We start from the raw sequence: 21042 nt of genomic DNA on the forward strand, positions 1-21042 counted from the left end.
CGAAGAGCACCGACAAAGTCCAGAATTTCCAGACGCAGCAGTTAACATCGTCTGGCTCCCCGTCCCATCCAATTAAAGGAGCGAAATTCGACTTTGCACAACTAACATTATCTTGTTTTCGTTCTGAAAACGCCGTATCACCGGAACTTGTTCAGATTAATCGGATTTTTGATGGAGTTATCCGGCAAATTGGTCGATTTCTTGCGGGTAACGTTGACAAATCGCCCTCGCGGAGTTGTAATCCGGAAAATGTGACTTCTGCGATACGAACGGCACAATTACTCAGGAACAGTCGGGGATGTTGCCGTGAAAAACGAGGGTAGTCCCCGTTTATTTACCCGCGCGGAATGTTTAGCGGGAACGGCCCTAAAACATGAGTAATGAAATTATTTTTCACGGAATTCCGTTATCAAAGGCAACTGGCTTGGATCCGGACAACGAATCGCTGTTTATTTACTTCTTGTTCTTCTCCGTCTCGGGGGTAGGAAGTTTGGATAGCAAATTTATAAGGGTAGCGATAAGGAGAGTACGTGCGTGAAATTTCAATGATTATTTCCATGGTACTATTTTCATATTGATATTGCAAATCTTGGGATTGATGTTGAAGTCGATGGTACTTCCAAAAATTAAAAAGCGAAGAAGATGAAGCAGTTTTTCTACTAACATGAGTAGAAAGCGCGGGTGGAAAAAGAGGGTAGAAAGCGCGCGCATCATTGGAAACTAAGGATTCGACTTTAACTTGTAAAAGCATATCGCCAAGTATAGAAACTTGGAGTACCTGTACAGGGATTGAAAAATTCCTAGCCTACTATAGAACCAAAAAAAATTACAATCTCAAAATATTATCCTCTTAACTGGATCCATTATTACAGCAAACATGTGGTAGAAAGCGCGGGTAGAAAGCGCGGGTTGAAAAGCGTGGGTTGAAAAGGGCGGATAGAAAGCCTGGGTTGAAAAGCGTGGGTTGAAAAGGGCGGATAGAAAGCCTGGGTTGAAAAGCGTGGGTTGAAAAGCGTGGGTTGAAAAGGGCGGATAGAAAGCCTGGGTTGAAAAGCGTGGGTTGAAAAGGGCGGATAGAAAGCCTGGGTTGAAAAGCGTGGGTTGAAAAGGGCGGATAGAAAGCCTGGGTTGAGAAGCGTGGGTTAAAAAGCGTGGGTTGAAAAGCATGGGTTGAAAAGCGTGGGTTGAAAAGCGTGGCTTGAAAAGCGTGGGTTGAAAAGCGTGAGTTGAAAAGCGCGGATAAGAGCCTGGGTTGAAAAGCGTGTGTTGAAAAGCGTGGGTTGAAAAGCATGGGTTGAAAAGCGTGGGTTGAAAAGCGTGGGTTGAAAAGGGCGGATAGAAAGCCTGGGTTGAAAAGCGTGGGTTGAAAAGCGTGGGTTGAAAAGGGCGGATAGAAAGCCTGGGTTGAAAAGCGTGGGTTGAAAAGGGCGGATAGAAAGCCTGGGTTGAAAAGCGTGGGTTAAAAAGCGTGGGTTGAAAAGCATGGGTTGAAAAGCGTGGGTTGAAAAGCGTGGCTTGAAAAGCGTGGGTTGAAAAGCGTGAGTTGAAAAGCGCGGATAAGAGCCTGGGTTGAAAAGCGTGTGTTGAAAAGCGTGGGTTGAAAAGCATGGGTTGAAAAGCGTGGGTTGAAAAGCGTGGGTTGAAAAGCGTGAGTTGAAAAGCGCGGATAAGAGCCTGGGTTGAAAAGCGTGGGTTGAAAAGGGCGGATAGAAAGCCTGGGTTGAAAAGCGTGGGTTGAAAAGCGTGGGTTGAAAAGGGCGGATAGAAAGCCTGGGTTGAAAAGCGTGGGTTGAAAAGGGCGGATAGAAAGCCTGGGTTGAAAAGCGTGGGTTGAAAAGGGCGGATAGAAAGCCTGGGTTGAAAAGCGTGGGTTAAAAAGCGTGGGTTGAAAAGCATGGGTTGAAAAGCGTGGGTTGAAAAGCGTGGCTTGAAAAGCGTGGGTTGAAAAGCGTGAGTTGAAAAGCGCGGATAAGAGCCTGGGTTGAAAAGCGTGTGTTGAAAAGCGTGGGTTGAAAAGCATGGGTTGAAAAGCGTGGGTTGAAAAGCGTGGGTTGAAAAGCGTGAGTTGAAAAGCGCGGATAAGAGCCTGGGTTGAAAAGCGTGGGTTGAAAAGGGCGGATAGAAAGCCTGGGTTGAAAAGCGTGGGTTGAAAAGCGTGGGTTGAAAAGGGCGGATAGAAAGCCTGGGTTGAAAAGCGTGGGTTGAAAAGGGCGGATAGAAAGCCTGGGTTGAAAAGCGTGGGTTGAAAAGGGCGGATAGAAAGCCTGGGTTGAAAAGCGTGGGTTAAAAAGCGTGGGTTGAAAAGCATGGGTTGAAAAGCGTGGGTTGAAGAGCGTGGCTTGAAAAGCGTGAGTTGAAAAGCGCGGATAAGAGCCTGGGTTGAAAAGCGTGTGTTGAAAAGCGTGGGTTGAAAAGCATGGGTTGAAAAGCGTGTTGAAAAGCGTGGGTTGAAAAGGGCGGATAGAAAGCCTGGGTTGAAAAGCGTGGGTTGAAAAGGGCGGATAGAAAGCCTGGGTTGAAAAGCGTGGGTTGAAAAGCGTGGGTTGAAAAGGGCGGATAGAAAGCCTGGGTTGAAAAGCGTGGGTTGAAAAGGGCGGATAGAAAGCCTGGGTTGAAAAGCGTGGGTTAAAAAGCGTGGGTTGAAAAGCATGGGTTGAAAAGCGTGGGTTGAAAAGCGTGGCTTGAAAAGCGTGGGTTGAAAAGCGTGAGTTGAAAAGCGCGGATAAGAGCCTGGGTTGAAAAGCGTGTGTTGAAAAGCGTGGGTTGAAAAGCATGGGTTGAAAAGCGTGGGTTGAAAAGCGTGGGTTGAAAAGCGTGAGTTGAAAAGCGCGGATAAGAGCCTGGGTTGAAAAGCGTGGGTTGAAAAGCGTGGGTTGAAAAGGGCGGATAGAAAGCCTGGGTTGAAAAGCGTGGGTTGCAAAGCGCGGGTAGAAAAGCGAGGGTTAAAAAGCGTGGGTTGAAAAGCGTGGGTTGAAAAGCATGGGTTGAAAAGCGTGGGTTGAAAAGCGTGGGTTGCAAAGCGCGGGTAGAAAAGCGAGGGTTAAAAAGCGTGGGTTAAAAAGCGTGGGTTGAAAAGCGCGGATAGAAAGCCTAGGTTGAAAAGCGTGGGTTGAAAAGCGCGGATAGAAAGCCTGGGTTGAAAAGCGTGGGTTGAAAAGCCTGGGTTGAAAATCGTGGGTTGAAAAGCCTGGGTTGAAAATCGTGGGTTGAAAAGCCTGGGTTGAAAATCGTGGGTTGAAAAGCCTGGGTTGAAAAGCGTGGGTTGAAAAGCCTGGGTTGAAAATCGTGGGTTGAAAAGCGCGGGTTGAAAATCGTGGGTTGAAAAGCGCGGATAGAAAGCCTGGGTTGAAAAGCGTGGGTTGAAAAGCCTGGGTTGAAAATCGTGGGTTGAAAAGCGCGGGTTGAAAAGCGCGGATAGAAAGCCTGGGTTGAAAAGCGTGGGTTGAAAAGCCTGGGTTGAAAATCGTGGGTTGAAAAGCGCGGGTTGAAAAGCGTGGGTTGCAAAGCGCGGGTAGAAAAGCGAGGGTTGAAAAGCGTGGGTTGACAAGCGTGGGTGGAAATGAGCGAATAGAAAGCTCGGGTCAATATCAATATCCTAATTTTCAGTGTAATGCAAAATCATCTAGGGTAGGCGATATTCAATTTCATAATTAAGCCAAACACTATAGAGATCAAATTGGAATTTTCTGTACGTTCTTCTCCGATGACAATGATGAATGAGATCCATGCATTCCACGATATCTACTGATTTCTCGATCCTTGCTTTCAGGACGGTCTCAGGAGGAGGATGGACAAGTTGAAGAGCTCGATCGAGGAGGGAAACAGGGCTGTGGACAAGGAGAGAGAGAAGAACGTCAGCTTGTTGCACCTAATTTTTCCGCCCGATATAGCAAAGAGGCTCTGGTTAGGTGAGGATAAGTAAATAGAAAATTGTGTCGGTCGCATCGAACTACGTCTTCGCACTCGGTTGAATCCATTGTGTTTGTACAGTAGTAAAAATCTCTGTTTATACAGCTGGATGCCTCGGTCAGCTTTATCACCCTTATCGTTTTTCCCTTCGGTAAAGTGAATTGCCGGAGGAAAATGGAATCGTACTACTTGACACCGAGGGTTTGGTGTGTACTTTGATTTCGAATTAGATCGCAGTAGAAATTTTCCATCGTTTTCGATTTCCTGATTCGTGTTAATCATTTCGTTAAAATTGACTTTTGTACTTTTAAAATGAGGGTTCGCGTTAAGGGGAATTTTGCCTCATATAGCATAGGAACCATTTCCAAATTCTCGCTTTTTTCCAGGAGAAACCATCGAGGCAAAGACTCACGAAGATGTGACGATGCTGTTCAGCGACATCGTCGGGTTCACCTCTATATGCTCCACCGCGACGCCAATGATGGTTATTAACATGCTGCAGGATCTGTACAATCAATTTGACGTTTTTTGCGGACAGCTGGATGTCTATAAGGTACTTGTTGCGTTTTTAGTGCTGCTTCACTCAACTCTACTCTATATCGCTCTACTTTACTCTACTCTACTCTACTCTACTCAACTCGAATCTATTCTACACTATATACTCGATTCAAATATACTCTAAGTAGATGAGTAGATTCGGTTTTCCCTTATTTCAGTGTTTGAGATGGTGAGAATTAGAATATTCTGCAGAATTTTTATAACTAGAGCCGTCTCTCTATTTATAGGGTTTGATAATTTTCCAGTTCACCGATCCAATTAGGATTTATTTTCGAATCACTTTGGTGAAATTGATGTTACAATGTTACTCCAGTCAAATCCTTTTCCAATTACCCTTCACAACATCTTCAGTACCCATATTATGATGGATCGATATTTTAATAATCCTTCACCTCTCATCCAAACTTAATTTCGTACAATAACATCCAGACTGATGTTATCCAGAATCGGATCCGACCAAAATGTTTGTACCTCGGGCTCATTCGTTATTAATGTTGTAATTATCTCCCAAATGGAAAATGAATCCCAAATTATGTTTTTCGGCCTTTAATCTCATTCATTGTTGGAGTTCGGCAATCTGACACAGCGTTATTCCAATTAAATTTACATTAATTAATGGGTAATTTACGAAGGATCAAATTATGGAGAGATGAAAACAAAATAAATTGGGTTCCTGAAATATCAACCTCATTTCGAATTGAAATTTTCGTTGATGTGGCAATAATGTACTCAATAATAAGAATTTTAATTTATTGTTTATTCAGCATATTTGGTGGAAATTATATTCACGTGAGAATTTTTTTAATGGCATAACATGTATATGACTCATTACGAGAAATTTTAGGAAATAAATTATTCCATAAAGACAGAGGGATTCCAAGTAAGTATCCCAAGTCGACTTTTCTGGCAAAGAAGCAACACTGCAAGACCAAGAAAACTCTTGGATGTTCGGAAATTTCCCATTTTCAAGATTTCCATTATCCCACACGTAGGTACTTTGTAAGCATCCGGATAGAGAGGCAAGAAATACGATCTCTTCGCCTTGCATCCAATTTCAACATCCAGCGAAGATACAAATGATGCTCTCAGCGCTCTCGGAAAGGCCGTTACTCTAGTTTATTAAATGTTCGATGTAGCCAATAACCGCATCTGATCCTTTGGTCTGGAGATACTCAATCCGAAGGCGTTAGAATACATTAGACCCACTCGAGAATTCCCCTGCCCACTGCGGTCAAGCTAAAACACGGAGCTTGTCCGGAAAATAAACGACTTGTCGGTCTTGAAGCGTGAAATCCCCGAGCACAATAAGGACGCGTGTGAGCTCGTGAATCTGAAAAAAGCTAGCCTTTCTTCGGCGAACTCGTTTCCAGATGTTCCATCCAGCCTCCAGCCAATTAGGGGGATTACCCTGGAAGATAATTAATGAAAACACGAGAATGACAAATGATTCGGGAAAAATGCGGAATAGGATGGTCCGGGAATGGGAGAGAGGCTGATAGGGAGCATTTCAACGTTTCTTATTCGATAGGGAGATCGGACAACGGACGAGAATCGACTTTGTGGTTGATTGATGGATTGCAGAAAGTTCGACATCCATATGGAAGAAATGTGAGATGAAGAATGATTAACCAAAAACTTCAGTTGAACAATGCTCTTGTGGATTGCTGGAAATCTGCAGTATCATGTGGCATATCAAAAATTCCGATTGAAAGAATCAGATATTTGATATTCAGAAAAGCAGAGACAGAACCAATGGAGTAAAACAATATTCAATGCAATAATCCACGCCAAAGAAGCATCTCTCTCAGTATATTCGCAACCTTACCTCATGAGAATAGTCTTAATTTTTTGCATGTTTTTAAATCTTTTTTTCTGAATTTCTTTTCAGGTTGAAACGATAGGGGATGCTTACTGCGTCGCAGGAGGACTCCATAAAGAAACGAATACACATGCCATGCAGATAGCTTGGATGGCTCTCAAAATGATCGACACTTGCTCGAAGCATCAAACCCATAGAGGAGAACCCATAAAAGTAAGTTTTTCTTTGAGAATTCTATCATTTATTTGCAGATTCTTTTAGCAACCATACTGTTGTACGCCTTGGGCGTTTTCGTTTAAATTTATTTATTCATACAGTGAGTTTCTCTAGTCATCCATATGTGCCAGAAAATTCTCCTTCCAAAGTTTTTCCCTATCTAGTCTAGAAAGACAAAATCAACGTTTTCGTTTCTCTAACCGAATTTCTAATCGTCTCCCCCATTTATCCGCATCAAATGGACCCCATCCTTACAAAATGATTCCGGCAAATACTGCTATTCCCAAACTCCCCGCGTCTTCTCAGACATTCGATTGAATATTGGAAAGGCCGCAAACTTTCCGAATCCTATCGCGTTTAATTCCAAACTTACGACAAAGTAAACACAATTTGCATTCCGTCCATACGCAGCATCAGCAGCAGGAAGAGGTGCCCCGTCCTTTTCAGACCCATCATTTCCTGGTATATAGCGATAGCACGCCGCAAAGTTTATCGACACTCCATTACCGGAGACTGAATGAGGGATGAACGACGTATCGATCATCGTTAAGTGTCATATTTGAAAGGAAAACGAAAATTGCTGTCCAAAACAGGCGACATCGGCGTCCAGATTTGGAAGAGTGTGTACCGGATCAATTTGCGGAATCGGTTTTTCTTTTTGTTTCTCTTCTCGAACGTTACATGGATCTGTCACTCATTGTGACCTGATATTCTTTCTCAGTTCACTTATAGAGGTCTGAAACATCTCTCAGCTTGCCAACTCTCAATATCCTTTACACAAAAGATGACTCGGAAATGTCGAGCAATATTTTCAAAGATGATAGGACATTAACAAGTACGAGAATATATTGAAAAATGCTTAGCCTACTTAGAACCTTAGAACCAAACAAAATTTCAATGTCAAAATATTTTATTACTCAACATATTCTCTTCTTGATTGGAAACATTTATTACAGCGAAACTGCAACGTCTCTAGACCTTTCAAAAAATATGCTTCTTCTTGTTCTTACCTCCTCGTTCGAAGAAAATTTACGACCTTTTAAACTTTTTTCAGTTGAAGAAAGAGATGATAGTCGGATGGAGCCAAATCTGGAGAATGAGGGGGGTGTTTTACTAATTCAAACTCTAAACCACGAATTTTTTGCATGGCAACATGAGATTTGTATACAGGGACGTTGTCCTGCAAGAACAAAACAACTTTGGATAATTTTCCGCGTCTTTTCTCTTTAATTTTTTCCCGTAGAGTGGTCAGTAATGTCGAATAGTAATCTCCGGTTATTTTTCTAACCTTATCCAAAAAATCAATCATGATTACTCCATAGCAATCCCAAAAAACTGAAGCAAGAACTTTTCCAGCAGATTTTTGGACACGAAACTTTTGAGGTCTTGGAGAACCAGAGTGTCGCCATTCCATCGATCGTTGCTTTGTTTCTGGATCGTAGAAATGTACCCAAGTCTCATCCATAGTAACAATTTGGTTTAAGAAGTCTACATCGTTTTCTAATCGAGTACAGATTGAACTCGATGCTTCTACCCTTGCACATTTTGTAAATTTAGATGAAAATCCATGAGCAGAATCAATTAAACTTTCATTTCTTATTGTCTGTTGACACAAAAATACCAAAATATCCACCGTTTGTGTGCTAATACATCCGGATATCATAGATAGCCCCATAAAATGTAATTTCGTCCAATCCAACTAATGGTTCGCATTTTATTTCCAGATGAGGATCGGCATACACACGGGATCTGTGTTAGCAGGAGTGGTTGGCGTAAAAATGCCTCGTTATTGCATGTTCGGACATAACGTGACCATAGCGAATAAGTTCGAGTCAGGCAGCGAACCCCTAAGGATAAATGTCAGTCCGACAACCTACGAGTAAGTGCTGATTTTTTCGATTTACTACTATTTCGCGTGTATTGCGATAACGTTAGAAGCAATCTTGAATACAGTGGAGAAATATCACATTATTTCACCTCCCATTTAAAACCCATCATTATTAGTTTCTGTGGTTGCCATAAGCGTCGCCATGGGTGCCAGAGAGGTGCAACTGCCCCCTCGCCTAGAGCTTTGACTCTTTCAAAAATTAATGATAAAACACGAGAGTTACTACCAGTTTTGAAATTCACTTGATTTTATAATTCATTCCAACCCTGCAGTTCAGTTCATGATCTGCTCGAAGCCACCTTGTTTCAGCTCCAGAAGTCATGCAAACATCCTGTACATCAAAGTCTCCCCGAATGAAGACTGAATAAACAATTTCGGAAGTTTCAAAGTTGAAAACTTCCATCTTCTCCCACTTTTCTAAATCCACCCAGAAAGTAATTTCGATGCGAAGTTTTCACTTGCATTCCCTCATTTCGTCATCCAGGTGACCTGTGTTCTGGCTCCTCCTAAGCCATCCAGAGCGCCATCCCGTGAAACCTGACGCAGTGCGAAAAAATTTTCCCGTTGGGTCTGGAAGAAAACGAATTTTCGCGATGTTCTTTTTCCATCAATCTCCCGGAGTTGTGCGCTCCGCGTCTAGAACAACCGGAAACACGATAAATATTCCGGGAAAAACAATATAATATTCGCTGGGACGAGAACTGTCGTTACGGATGCAAGACAAACGACGTGGTACCATTTCTGACAAGTACAAACTACAAGATATTCGGCGACGAAACTTCAAAGAGGAATGAATGCATTTTGCTGCTGAACGATCAATACGAAGGACTTTTTTAACATCACGCCTAGCTCAACTGACGACTGCATAATACCCATAGATATAGATGGGAAACCCAAGGAGGAAAATTCAGGATTTACTAGAGATACCCTGAAAAATTCCCAAGAAGTTGGGTTCAGTTAAAATTTCCTCAAGACCGAACGGTTGCGCCGAAATGAATGAAATTCTCAGATTTATTACTAGAAGGGTTGTTCTTTCAGAATATTTATTACGTTTAGATCTACGACAATTTTCCTGGAAGATAAAATTCTCTAAAGATAACCTTCGAAAAACTTCCAAAAAGTTGGGTTCAGTTAAAACTTCCTCAAGACCGAACGGTTGTGTCGAAATAGATGAAGTTCTCAGATTTCATACTAGAATAGTTGCTCTTTCAGAATATGTATTACGTTTAGATCTACGACAATTTTCCTGGTAGATAAAATTCTCTAAAGATGACCTTCGAAAATCTTCCAAAAAGTTGGGTTCAGTTAAAACTTCCTCAAGACCGAACGGTTGCGCCGAAATGGATGAAATTCTCAGATTTCATACTAGAATAGTTGCTCTTTCAGAATATGTATTACGTTTAGATTTACGACAATTTTCCTGGAAGATAAATTTCTCTAAAGATGACCTTCGAAAAACTTCCAAGAAGTTGGGTTCAGTTAAAACTTCCTCAAGACCGAACGGTTACGCCGAAATGGATGAAGTTCTCAGATTTTATACTAGAAGAGTTGCCCTTTTAGAATATGTATTACGTTTAGATTTACGATAATTTTCCTGGAAGATAAAATACTCTAAAGATGACCTTCCAAAAACTCCTAAAAAGTTGGGTGTTTCTTATGACTTCAGGAATCTGATTTACACGAGTCAAAAGCTCACTCTGTATATTGGGTGGAGAATTCCTGGGGAAATTCATTCATTTAAAAAATTATCACTGTCGCTTCAACTTTCACTTCGAAAAACGACACTCAAGCATGACTTGTGAGATACCCTTCGACAAAGATCGATCAGCGTCCAAAAAATGACGTCTTCTGTTCGCAAGAGACAAATTACTGTACCGTCGGCGGTAGAAAGAAAACAGGGGGCGTCGATTTTCTCCGCAGAAATTGCGGGGCACAAAGGCGCATTGCTCTAGACATAAAAATGCTAAAATATTCGCCAGGTAACGACTCGGAAAGATGCGGGAACAAAATAACGGGATATTCATCATACCTTGGATTTTCCCTGGGAGCATTATACGTAAATTAGAGGCGAGGAAACTGGGCCGTTTGATATATGGACTAGTTTTCCGTTAGGTGCTTTAGGAAAATCTCGTTTTTATTCTTACGGTGCAGTCATGAATTTAATATTGATAACCGTGTTTCTGAGATAGGTATCGTTAGTCGTAAACTTCACGCTGTTAGTTTCAACGAAATGATTAATGGAGCTTATAAAGGAAGGAATTGGAGTCTAGATTTACACACATTCATACAGGGTGAGTCTTTGACTTGTACCTACATGTATTTCAACAAAATATATGTAGAAGTCAAATACTCACCCTGTATGAATGTATTGAAATCTTTCGATAATTCGACCAACAACGATGATGAAACTCTCGATGAGACAAGAATATCGAACAGCTTGTCTAATTTAATTCTGTTTTTTCCAGACGTCTTGTTCAAACATCGAACTTTAGCTTCGAATCACGTGACAGGTCCCTGCTTCCCGCGGGATTTCCCTCGCATATTCCGGGCACATGCCACTTTTTGCTTGGTTACAACCATCCCTCCGCACCTCCTGATTCGTCCTTGAACGAGAGGATAGAGCAAGGTCTCAAGGATATTGGCCTCAGCTCTGAACTGTCCTGAACAAGAAGACTGTTAGATTTTAGCAATAATGAAGGAGATCATTTCTTAAACTTGAGCTCGTCGTGTTTCTGATAGGTGTACACAGGTCGGTCCAGGAGAAGGTTAAGAGAATTTTACGTTCACTCATTATTCGTCCTTGAAATGGAGTCATAACTGATTTTTTTAAATATTCAGTAATCCCTAATTTAAATTTTCTTCTATTCCTACAGTGCAACCTCAAAAACATCAGTTACCTACTCTGTTAATTCTTCATGTTGAAATTTCATGAAATGATTCGGTGTTTCCTGATAGGAATAGGAATTCTCGATGCTAATATCTTGGGCTGACCTGAAAAACTGCTTAAAAAGACGTTTCCAGCTAATTCGTTTTGTAAAAATGATTGTGTGTGCAAAGGAGATGGAAATCTTGAAGGGGAAAAATGTTCGCTTTATATGACTTGTACAAAAAATTCAAGAACCAAAAATTGCTTAGCAATATTTTCGAGTAGAGTAGATTATCTATAAAATATTTTTATGAATTCTTAAATATTCCACTGAATTGTGTATATTGTAATTGTTGATTTTGCTCGATTATATCCTTAAGCAAAATTGAAGAATTTAAGTGAATAATATAAAGTAATTAATTGAATTGTACGTAAATGTTATTTGGAATGGATGACGCATATTTAATGAGGAGAATAAATGAATAAACTGCTTCAAATCAGCACTCCACTTAAAAGACACTATCTGGTAATGTTAAGAATAATCAGTTAATGTGCATACCTATATAATATTGTATGAATGTATTTTCATTGCATTATAAAATCTATTCTAATATTTGTCATTCAAAGTATATTCTTATTGAGCTTAAACTTTGAAACCTGAAGCAATTGTTCTAAATTTCGGAGATAGTAACTATATAACTCGCTAAAGCTTAAAGCTGAAGGAGCCTAGGCATAGGTATGTAAGGAAAGATGAAATTCGGCAATAAATGAATTTCACTCGAGAGATTTTTCAGATAGTTCGTTAAGGACCATTCCATTACGTCTTTCTTTTTAGTGAATATTTTTAGAATATCATCTGAGGTGAAGACTGAAAGGAGAATTACACCTATTTTGAAATGTCTTTCATTTTCGTTACAATCTTGTACAGATTTTGTGGAAAAATCATAAATTTTAATTATATATATGGAAATATTGATTTATTCGTTTTTTGATTTGTTGATGATTCTAAATACTTGTTTTCTTGATCAGGTAGATGTAAAACGACGTTATTGGAATAAAAAATTATTCTTCAATATGTGTTTGTTTACTCCTAAAACACTCCCTGTTAATTCATTTCCCTGGATTGATAAAGCTCAAGATCTCATAGGCCCATTCAAGGTAAGGACATTTATCAATCAGATGTCAAAAGTCTACTTTCTAGCAGTAGCAGTAAAAAAATACAGATACTGAATTACAAAGAAAATTTATATCAGTGGAAGAAAAAAATTGCAAATGAAAAAAATCTGATTACCCTTGTGAAAATCTTTGAAGACGTGCCTGTATCTATCTGATAACTTTTTCTCCCGACCTTGTACATACAGGAAGTTGGTAAACATCTTGCTACTCCAGGAAACTTCCGTGCAAAATATTCAATTCTGCTGAAAACTCCTAATAAGCTGACTTCATGTCACCAACTTTCTTATAAAGTTGTAAATCACTGCACGACGTCAACAACTTTCAATTCGAGTTTGTGCCTTGGGCACCGTTGCTTGGAATTTATTCTCCAGGGGATTAGAAAAACATTTCCAGGACGGGAGAAGATATAGTGATTTTTTTTCGAAAAAGAATTTCTTGGTTGCTCGACGAACAATCCACTTATTCCTTCAGAAAATGAATTACGTAACTATTCGACAAATTATTTATCGTTCTTTTTCTGACTATCAAAATGCTATGGGACAACGATGAAAATTTTCCAGAGATTCCAAGTTAAAGCATGTCATCATCAGTTTTCAACTTTTACACATAATATGTATGAATAATCGAATCAAATGTTCAAAAACACCACCATTAACATCGATACAGGCTTGGCAACTCAAAATGAAAGAATCGTATACTTATTGCATGTTTTGCCTGTTCCATCTCTCTCCAAATGACAACGTCATAACAACCATATATATCAACAAACCCCCGAAGCATCGATAACGTCCCTTGCAGTAGGCGAAAAGCAACTGACATGTTGACATGTCAGACAGACAAATATTCTTCCCTTCACTTATTGTTCACGAATTTGGCTGAATAAAGACCGTTCAAGATGTTGAATTTGGAGCTGATGACAGAGAGGGACCGCAAGGAGGCTGCTGCGATTGAAAGGAGAAGGAGGATGGAAGATGCGAGAAAGAAAAGGATATTCGATCCGAAGACGAGATTGTTTGGGGTGGGTATATGTCGTTTTTGTCTTCGTTGTCCTTGCCTTTTGTGGTTCATTGAAACAGCACGATTTATAACTCAATTATTCGCTAGTTGAAATATCAGAGAAAGAAAGGAACTAACATGAAGCAGCCAAAGCTACCACTCCAATTTTGAGCTTCAAAAATATGTTTTTTGGCTTCCATTCCCCACATTTCAACTAGAATATATCTGAACAATGGTTTTACTGAAGTTCCAAATAGAAAACCCTATTTATCAATTGGTCTCTCCTTGGTATGAAAGGGAAACTAAAAGCAAACGTTTTTCCTTTTGCGTACAGATCGACTACGAGGCACTTGACAGACAGATAGCCGAGAAGAAGAAGAACGACGACGAGAGGAAACGCATAGAGCAGATAATGGATCTACAAATGGTGAAAAACGACGAGATAGCTCTGGCTTACGAGCGGAAGGAGAAGCAGGTAAAATGAGGGTATATTTTTATCGAGATGACGCTCGACTAGATATCGGTTTCTTCGAAAATGCGTTTTACGCGTAGTTGTGTTATTATGCCGTTAAGGATGTTCATTCCTCAACACTCAGCCTGAAGGCGATGGGTACAGATTTTGCTTATGGGCTTCTGGGATTATTTGGATGCCTCTGCTTCCTCACGATGAGCCCAGAACTGCTCGCAGATATAGCATGGAGCGAAATATGAACTTCAGGAATTGTGTGTACTGACTTTTACTGAGAATTAAATACATACAGGGTCAGGAATGCTTTAATTTTCTTTTCTCCGACGCTCCTATGCGAAGATGAGTGCCTCCAAATGGTACTCCCATAATTCAGTTCCTTTTTTTTTTAATAACTTCCGAACGACACAACTTATTGTGATTATTTTTTAACTAGTAGAAAGTCCATTCAATTGTCTACTGCAAGTTTTTCATGAAAAGCAAGAGTTTTGAGAAAAATCCAAAACGGGCATCAGGTTAGGTTAGGTTGGGTTAGGTTAGGTTAGGTTTGTTGCGTTGATTCTGGACCTCTTGTGCACCTGATGTACAACTTTTAAAGTTTGAAAGGTAGGTTAGGTTTGGTTGGGTTCGGTTAGGTGAGGTTTAGTTGGGTTCGGTTAGGTTAGGTTAGGTTTGTTGCGTTGATTCTGGACATCTTGTTGCATCTGAAGTACAACTTTTAAAGTTTGAAAGGTAGGTTAGGTTTGGTTGGGTTCGGTTAGGTGAGGTTTAGTTGGGTTCGGTTAGGTTAGGTTAGGTTTGTTGCGTTGATTCTGGACATCTTGTTGCATCAGAAGTACAACTTTTAAAGTTTGAAAGGTAGGTTAGGTTTGGTTGGGTTTGGTTAAGTTAGGTTTGTTGAGTTGATTCTGGACATCCTGTGCATCAGAAGTACAACTTTTAAAGTTTGAAAGGTAGGTTAGGTTTGGTTGGGTTTGGTTAAGTTAGGTTTGTTGAGTTGATTCTGGACATCCTGTGCATCAGAAGTACAACTTTTAAAGTTTGAAAGGTAGGTTAGGTTTGTATAGGTTCGGTTAGGTAAAATTAAGTTTGTTGCGCTGATTCTGGACATCCTGTAAATCAGAAGTCTGAAGTACGATTTTCAAAGCTTGAAAGGTATGTTAAACTGTATATTACTGGGTGTTATGATGCTGTCATTTCCCCAGGTGGTTCTATATCGAGAAGAAAACCATTCCATATATGGGAGAAGAAGATCAAAGTGACGAGAATACAGAAAGCCAGAGCAGCCCGAAGGTGCGCTCCAAAACTCACCACCGGAAGAAAAACAACGAGCTCGGAGCGAGATGAAAGTTAATCGAGAATCCGTCCTGCGGGCCCTACTTTTGCGATCGCCGAAAATTGATATATTCGAACGGGAAAGTTGGAGCGTCGAAAATAATAAACTTGGGAGCGGAATTAAAAATGAAGGATTCGCTCTCCGGAGCGCTGAATATTTCCTCCTTTCTTCCAGGCACTCGATGCACGTACTTTGAGTTTAGCCGCTAAGGATGCCGTTATATAACGTGGAAATTGAATAAGAAGTTTTTGACTCGCGTAAAGGTTAGGCCACGCGGCAGGATCTCGAAGTCTCACTGTTGGATGCTGCAGAAATTACGCACGAATGGGGTTGAGGTGGCTAGGTTTTTATTCTTAGTATTATACAGGGTGTAAATGAGTAGTTGCGAACAGATTACAACTCGAATAAATATTATTTTTCACCTGTTTACAGAATCTTGAGTGGTAAAACTCTGAATCTCCTTGCAGGAACGGGCGAAGCTGCTGCAGGAAATAAACAGCTTTCGTCAAGTGTACCAACGTTTCGAGGACAGAAGGGAATTCGATATAAACGATCCGAACGCCATCAAGAAGGATATTCCGGCACGTATACACGATGATGACCCTAGATTGGGACCGTCTTCTGCTCAAAAGTAGGTTGATATTTTGCAACGATGTGTATTGGATATAACTCACGACGTCGAAGACAATTTACGATAAATGTTGTTGAATATAACTCTAATTTTGAAGGAACTGAAAGCTGATTAGCTTTTTCAAATAATTTGTAGCTTCCACAGTTAGTACTCTTTCATATCTGAGTATGAATTCAAGCTTTTTCCATTATTTCTTCTTGAGATTCAAGCAACCCCAATAATGAACATTTAAAAAATACCTGACACATGGAAATGGAGAAATTTCTTGATCGAAGAATATTGCTGAAATTGTCTAAAGAAATATATGTTTTCTGAAAATCTAAACTCGCTAGATATGGGTCGACAAGACAAGAATTCTTGTCCTGATGACGAATTTCTTGTCTTGTCTTGAAAAAAAGTCAAGAAATTGAAAAAATCTTGTCTTGACTCAGGAAATTTCAACTCAACTGCCCACAAATTTCCAGCATAATGATTCGAACAATTTATTGGTAAATTTAACCTATGCATGCGTTTTCTTTTCTTCGGATCTCGAATACGCGAGTACGACATCGAGAAAAGTCCATTACAAAGTTTCTTCAGCCTCGCCGTCTTATCGGAGAGCTGTCTGGCTGTTCGTCGGACACAAAAACAAGCCGTTACCCAGTCTGGAAGCTCGCGATTCGGTGAATTCTTCTCTTTTCGGGCAAATTTCGAGGACGAGTTGCCCTTTTTCCGTCCAACTTTTATCTTTGGCAGTGCACTCGAATAATGAGGGGAACTTATTCCAAGGAGAGGCATCGAGATCGCTCGGTTGCGATCTGTTAAATTCGCCGAAAGAAGTATCAGTCTTGTGTCAACACGAAATGTGGGTATTGATTCACTTGAACTTGTCGCACGAGGATGGACTATTGTGGAAATGGCTGCTTCCGTTGGTGGGAGTTTGAATATTTCTTAAGGAGAATTTTCTGGTTCATATACTGTGCTCGAAGTCATTCAGAAACTTTAAAAGAGACACGCCGGATTCAAATTCGAATTGTTTTTATATTCTTTGCGCTTCTCGCCGAATTTTCTTGGGCTGCCCAGAATGAGGCCTGGCTTCAACGCTGAAATCTTCAAATTTGAAACGTCGACAACCTCTACATCATTTATCAGTGAAGCATTGAAATCCCAGAAGCTTTCGATGCATTTTTCTTCCAATTACTTAAGGTAGAAAACCAATATCTCCTGTAAAAGCTGCCACTTGAGTTAAAACAAAATTTGACGAAACAAAAACAAGGTTTTTGTATGGATACAAAGCGATATGATCTGAACTTTATTGAGAGATGTCCGACCTTTCTGAAACCGTCGAAATCAGCTTTGTCTGTGAAACCTCGATGAAGAAAGTTTTTGGAAAAGATTAGGACTAATTTGAACTTCAAATTCTTCATAATAAGGAATAACGTTTTGAATATTCCTGCAAAGTTTGATCTTCTATTGGAGAAATCAAATTTCGATCGACGATTTATCAAGTGGTTCATATTTTTCGTTTCTGCTCCACACTCACGTCTTGTATTTCAGTTAAAATGCGCAATAACAAGACATCAGGATTAATTCTCCTGAGAGAGACGCATTGAGGAAGGTCAAACGTCCTGCGAACAAACAGGCCAAGTTTAGTCCATCTCAAAGGAAAATGAGTTAGGAGAGAATCCCAACAAACCCAAAAACATCAGTTGCTACTTCTGCAAAGAAAGTTTAACGGCCAAACCAATTACGACTAAAACGTTAGAATCAAAGATGAGTTAACGAGGCGTTTAATTAATATCTCGACGTTTGTTGCGGTCGCGTCCACGGAAAAACAGAGTCCTTAATGAAAATCGAACGGTTTCTCTTGCTAGGTATAACGTGGTTTTCCTTCCGCCCCCTTCGCTCGAAACGAAGAAGCTCTCCACACGAAATGGCCCAATTCCGATTCCTCATACGTATTACGTGCGAGGATCTGGAAAGGAGTTGATGAGAACACTTCCTTGCATGCTTACAGGTTCGAGGGGGAGGACCTGGTCAGCGGACAAAGATTGAGGATCCAGAGGGAACAGATTAAAGCGTGGCTGGATCAGCAGATGCAGGAGAAGGAGGCGGCCCTGAAGGAGCAAAAAGTCGCCGAGGAGGCCTACAAGGCGGCCATGGTGGCCAGGGACGAGAGGGCGTTGCAGCTGGAGAGGATGGAGATGGAGTGCAGGAAGAGATTGTACGAGGCCAACCGGAGGTTCAACGCCGCACTGGTGAGTCGGAGACGGGCAAGTTTCGTAATGATGCTTGAAGTCTCTTCAATGTAAAAGCTTCTTTTTGTCCTATTTAATTGAAAAAACAAGTTTTAAGCTTGAAAAGACTTTAAACGTGATTATGAAAGTGGCCGTAAGCACGAAATTCATTGGTCGTTATTGTTATAGTTGAGAGAAATATTTTTTCGAATACTTAGAAGAGTTGCTCTTTTAGAATATGTATCATATTTAGATCTGTGATGATTTTTCTGGAAGATAAATTACTGTAAAGGTGAGCCTCGAAAAATTCTCAATTTAAAAATTCCTCAATACCGAAAGATTGCTTCAAAATCGCTGTAGTTCTCAGATTTATAACTATGAGAGTTGCTTTCTCGGAATGTGTATAACTTTTAGATTTGTGATGATTTTTCTGGAAGATATTTGACTCGAAATGTGACCCTCGAAAAATACTCAAAAAGATGGGGTCAGTTAAAAATTCGTCAAGACCGAACGGTTGCTTCGAGATCGCTGTTGGACTCAGATTTATTACTAGAAGAGTTGCTCTTTCAGAACAAGTATCACCTTCAGATCTAAGATGATTTTTCTGGGAGATAATTGTGTCGAAATTTGAACTCACAGAATTTCTAGTATAAAATTATCCCATTCCCCCATGAAATCACTCCTTGAACCGCCACTGACGCACAAGGGGCTGAAAGCAGAATCTTTTGAACCGTCTCGACTTCCGATTAGAACTTACGACCACTAGTTCCCGATACTTTTGCTGCTAATGGTCTATTGTGACAATTGAGTGCCCCTATAGAAGTCCACCGGCCATTTACCTGAAGAACACTCTCCTTTGCTCGGATAATTTTCAATACACGTGTCATTAAAGTCCTAGGCTTTACGGTTTGTTTTGCACTTATTCGATAAGTGAATTCCACACGATTATCTGAAATAAATCAGCGGCGTTTTCGTAGGCCGCAGAGAAAGAGTTCGAACGCAAGGTCCAGATGAAACAGACGACCGAAGATAACTTTGCCGAGATCTACAACACGATGACCAGCGACATGATGGCCGAAAACCCGGAAATAGCCCTCAGTAACCTGGGTCCAGGGAGAAAGATCTCCTCGCAGTACAAGGGCATGTCCAGGGAAGAACAAGAACAAATAAGGCTGGACCAACTGGCGCAGATCGAGGAGAAGAAGGTAAATTGCCTGAATTTGAAATCTGTGAGATTCGTAATATTTGTAAATCGTTATTATTTGCCCTTAATAATATGCCAATGTTTATCGTGGGTTGTGTATGGGGGTAGAAATAATAAAAAGAGTTGGTATTTAACATTTTTCTCTCATCAAACGAAGAGCAACATGTGAGATATATGTCGTTACATCAATGCTCAGATTTAGTAGTGAATACTCGTGTGCGTTTTCGACAAAGTGGCTTATGTATATTTTACACGAGCTTAGTCGCCAGTCGACTGGCATCCTGAAGAACGCCACATACGTAAAAACAAATACAGGGGGAGCAATTAGCAATCCAAACATATATGCACAACTGTCACCGGATGAAAATCAAATATTGACACGGATATAACGACCGAGCGTCGGCGTCGGGGCGCGCTACCACGTCAGCAATTATCGCAAAAATCCTTCAGAGGGTAGAAATAATCTTCGTCGTCATTATATCCTTTTGCAGAAGCAGAAGGCGGCCGAGAAGAGGGCCGAGAGGGAGTTCGACGATTACCTGAACGGAACCCAGAAAACGATAGCGCTAATGGACCTGGACCTCAAAAGGAAGGAAAAGTGAGTATATAGGCCGGCGGAGAATTATGGAAACTTTACGCTACCGTCTTTCATTCCGGGTTATCACGGTTAATCCCGCCAAATGAAGGCCATTTTTCTCGAAACGCGGAGATTGTGAAGGAAGGGCACGAACCTAACTAAGGGGAGATGCACACTCACGCCTTCATTCTCGACGCATCATAACAAGATCTAATCATGGAATAATCCATTTCGAATTGATGATTTTTGCACCATTCAAACATTTTTCCTCCCCCATTGTGAGATAGAACTAAAAATAACATTTTTATGGTTTCTCAAATGCCTGTATCTTTCAAACTGAGCCGATTCGAAAAAAATGGTAATGGTAAAAAGTGTTTCTTTTGACCTCAAGAAGCTACTGTTAAAATATTTGTACGAGTCAAAGACTCGGCCTGTTTACGCTTAGATTTATATTGAGTAATTTAGTTCGATGCTAAGTGGAGATCTCGATTGCCGTTTCGACAAAATATGTGATCATTTTCTCGCATTTGCTAGAATGAAAAGTGAAGGAACCCTTTCAACCACCACCATTAAGTGAGGGAGAAAGTGTTTGCATACAAAACATCGTTCAATCTTCGTCAAACAAATTTCTGAGTTGATATTATCCTGTTGGCACTGATAAGTGTTTGCAACAGGTCTGTATTGACAAATCTGAAAGATGAGTAAAGAAAAAAATAGCAGTAAACATCACATATGTCTGAAAAGGAAAGCTGTATAATACTTTTCGGAGTGATCTCGAAGTAATGTTTCTTGATCTGTCCCCAAAATAAGTGTTGAACATTCGTTATCTTCGAATACATAATTTGAATTTTTCAGGGAACGTCTGAAAGCTCTAGCGGAAGAAAATTTAAAGATGGCAGAAGAACAAAAACTGAAAACCAAGTACATGGAACAAGTTGTGTATTCTAACAGACCGACCGCTGCCTTCTTCGATCAGTTCAACAAATCCACCCGCTGAAAATGTCAAAAAAATTATTCTTATCCAAGTTTGATTATATATTTTATTATATTTCTATCGAAACACCGTTGTTGATTGTTTTTATTGAAGAAAGAGATATCGTCAACATTTTGGAAGACCACCTGGAGAGGAAATGGTTGCGCTCTTTTGATTCCTCACTTGAGAATTTTATCGAAAAATGACAGAA

At 40.4% G+C, this 21042-nt stretch overlaps 2 protein-coding genes across 3 annotated transcripts in view; both read left to right on the plus strand.

Moving 5' to 3' along the window:
* Positions 1-12329, plus strand: part of LOC123310480 (head-specific guanylate cyclase) — a 110020-nt gene extending 97691 nt beyond the window's left edge. For both annotated transcript variants that reach the window (XM_044893953.1, XM_044893952.1), the window contains exons 8-12: positions 3770-3908; positions 4296-4462; positions 6356-6499; positions 8227-8381; positions 10856-12329. In XM_044893953.1, the coding sequence (XP_044749888.1) occupies positions 3770-3908; positions 4296-4462; positions 6356-6499; positions 8227-8381; positions 10856-11054 (804 nt within the window). In that variant the 3' untranslated portion in view covers positions 11055-12329. The remainder of the gene's footprint in view (positions 1-3769; positions 3909-4295; positions 4463-6355; positions 6500-8226; positions 8382-10855) is intronic.
* A 904-nt stretch (positions 12330-13233) lies between these two features.
* Positions 13234-20925, plus strand: LOC123309712 (RIB43A-like with coiled-coils protein 2). Its single transcript, XM_044892938.1, has 7 exons — positions 13234-13450; positions 13763-13903; positions 15698-15861; positions 17858-18098; positions 19055-19282; positions 19773-19879; positions 20714-20925. Exons 1-7 carry the CDS (start codon positions 13328-13330, stop codon positions 20853-20855), a joined length of 1146 nt encoding a protein of 381 aa, XP_044748873.1. The 5' UTR covers positions 13234-13327; the 3' UTR covers positions 20856-20925.
* Positions 20926-21042: the final 117 nt, after the last annotated feature.

Source organism: Coccinella septempunctata, chromosome 3 (genome assembly GCF_907165205.1).
Source record: "Coccinella septempunctata chromosome 3, icCocSept1.1, whole genome shotgun sequence".
Lineage (NCBI taxonomy): Eukaryota > Metazoa > Arthropoda > Insecta > Coleoptera > Coccinellidae > Coccinella > Coccinella septempunctata.

What these genes read in the sequence shown, in the direction of transcription:
- LOC123309712 (XM_044892938.1), top strand. Translation starts at nt 13,328, where the DNA reads ATGTTGAATTTGGAGCTGATGACAGAGAGGGACCGCAAGGAGGCTGCT. An exon ending in GGACCGTCTTCTGCTCAAAA is followed by an intron (nt 15,862 to 17,857) that starts GTAGGTTGATAT and finishes GCATGCTTACAG; the next exon opens with GTTCGAGGGGGAGGACCTGG. An exon ending in GGAGGTTCAACGCCGCACTG is followed by an intron (nt 18,099 to 19,054) that starts GTGAGTCGGAGA and finishes GCGTTTTCGTAG; the next exon opens with GCCGCAGAGAAAGAGTTCGA.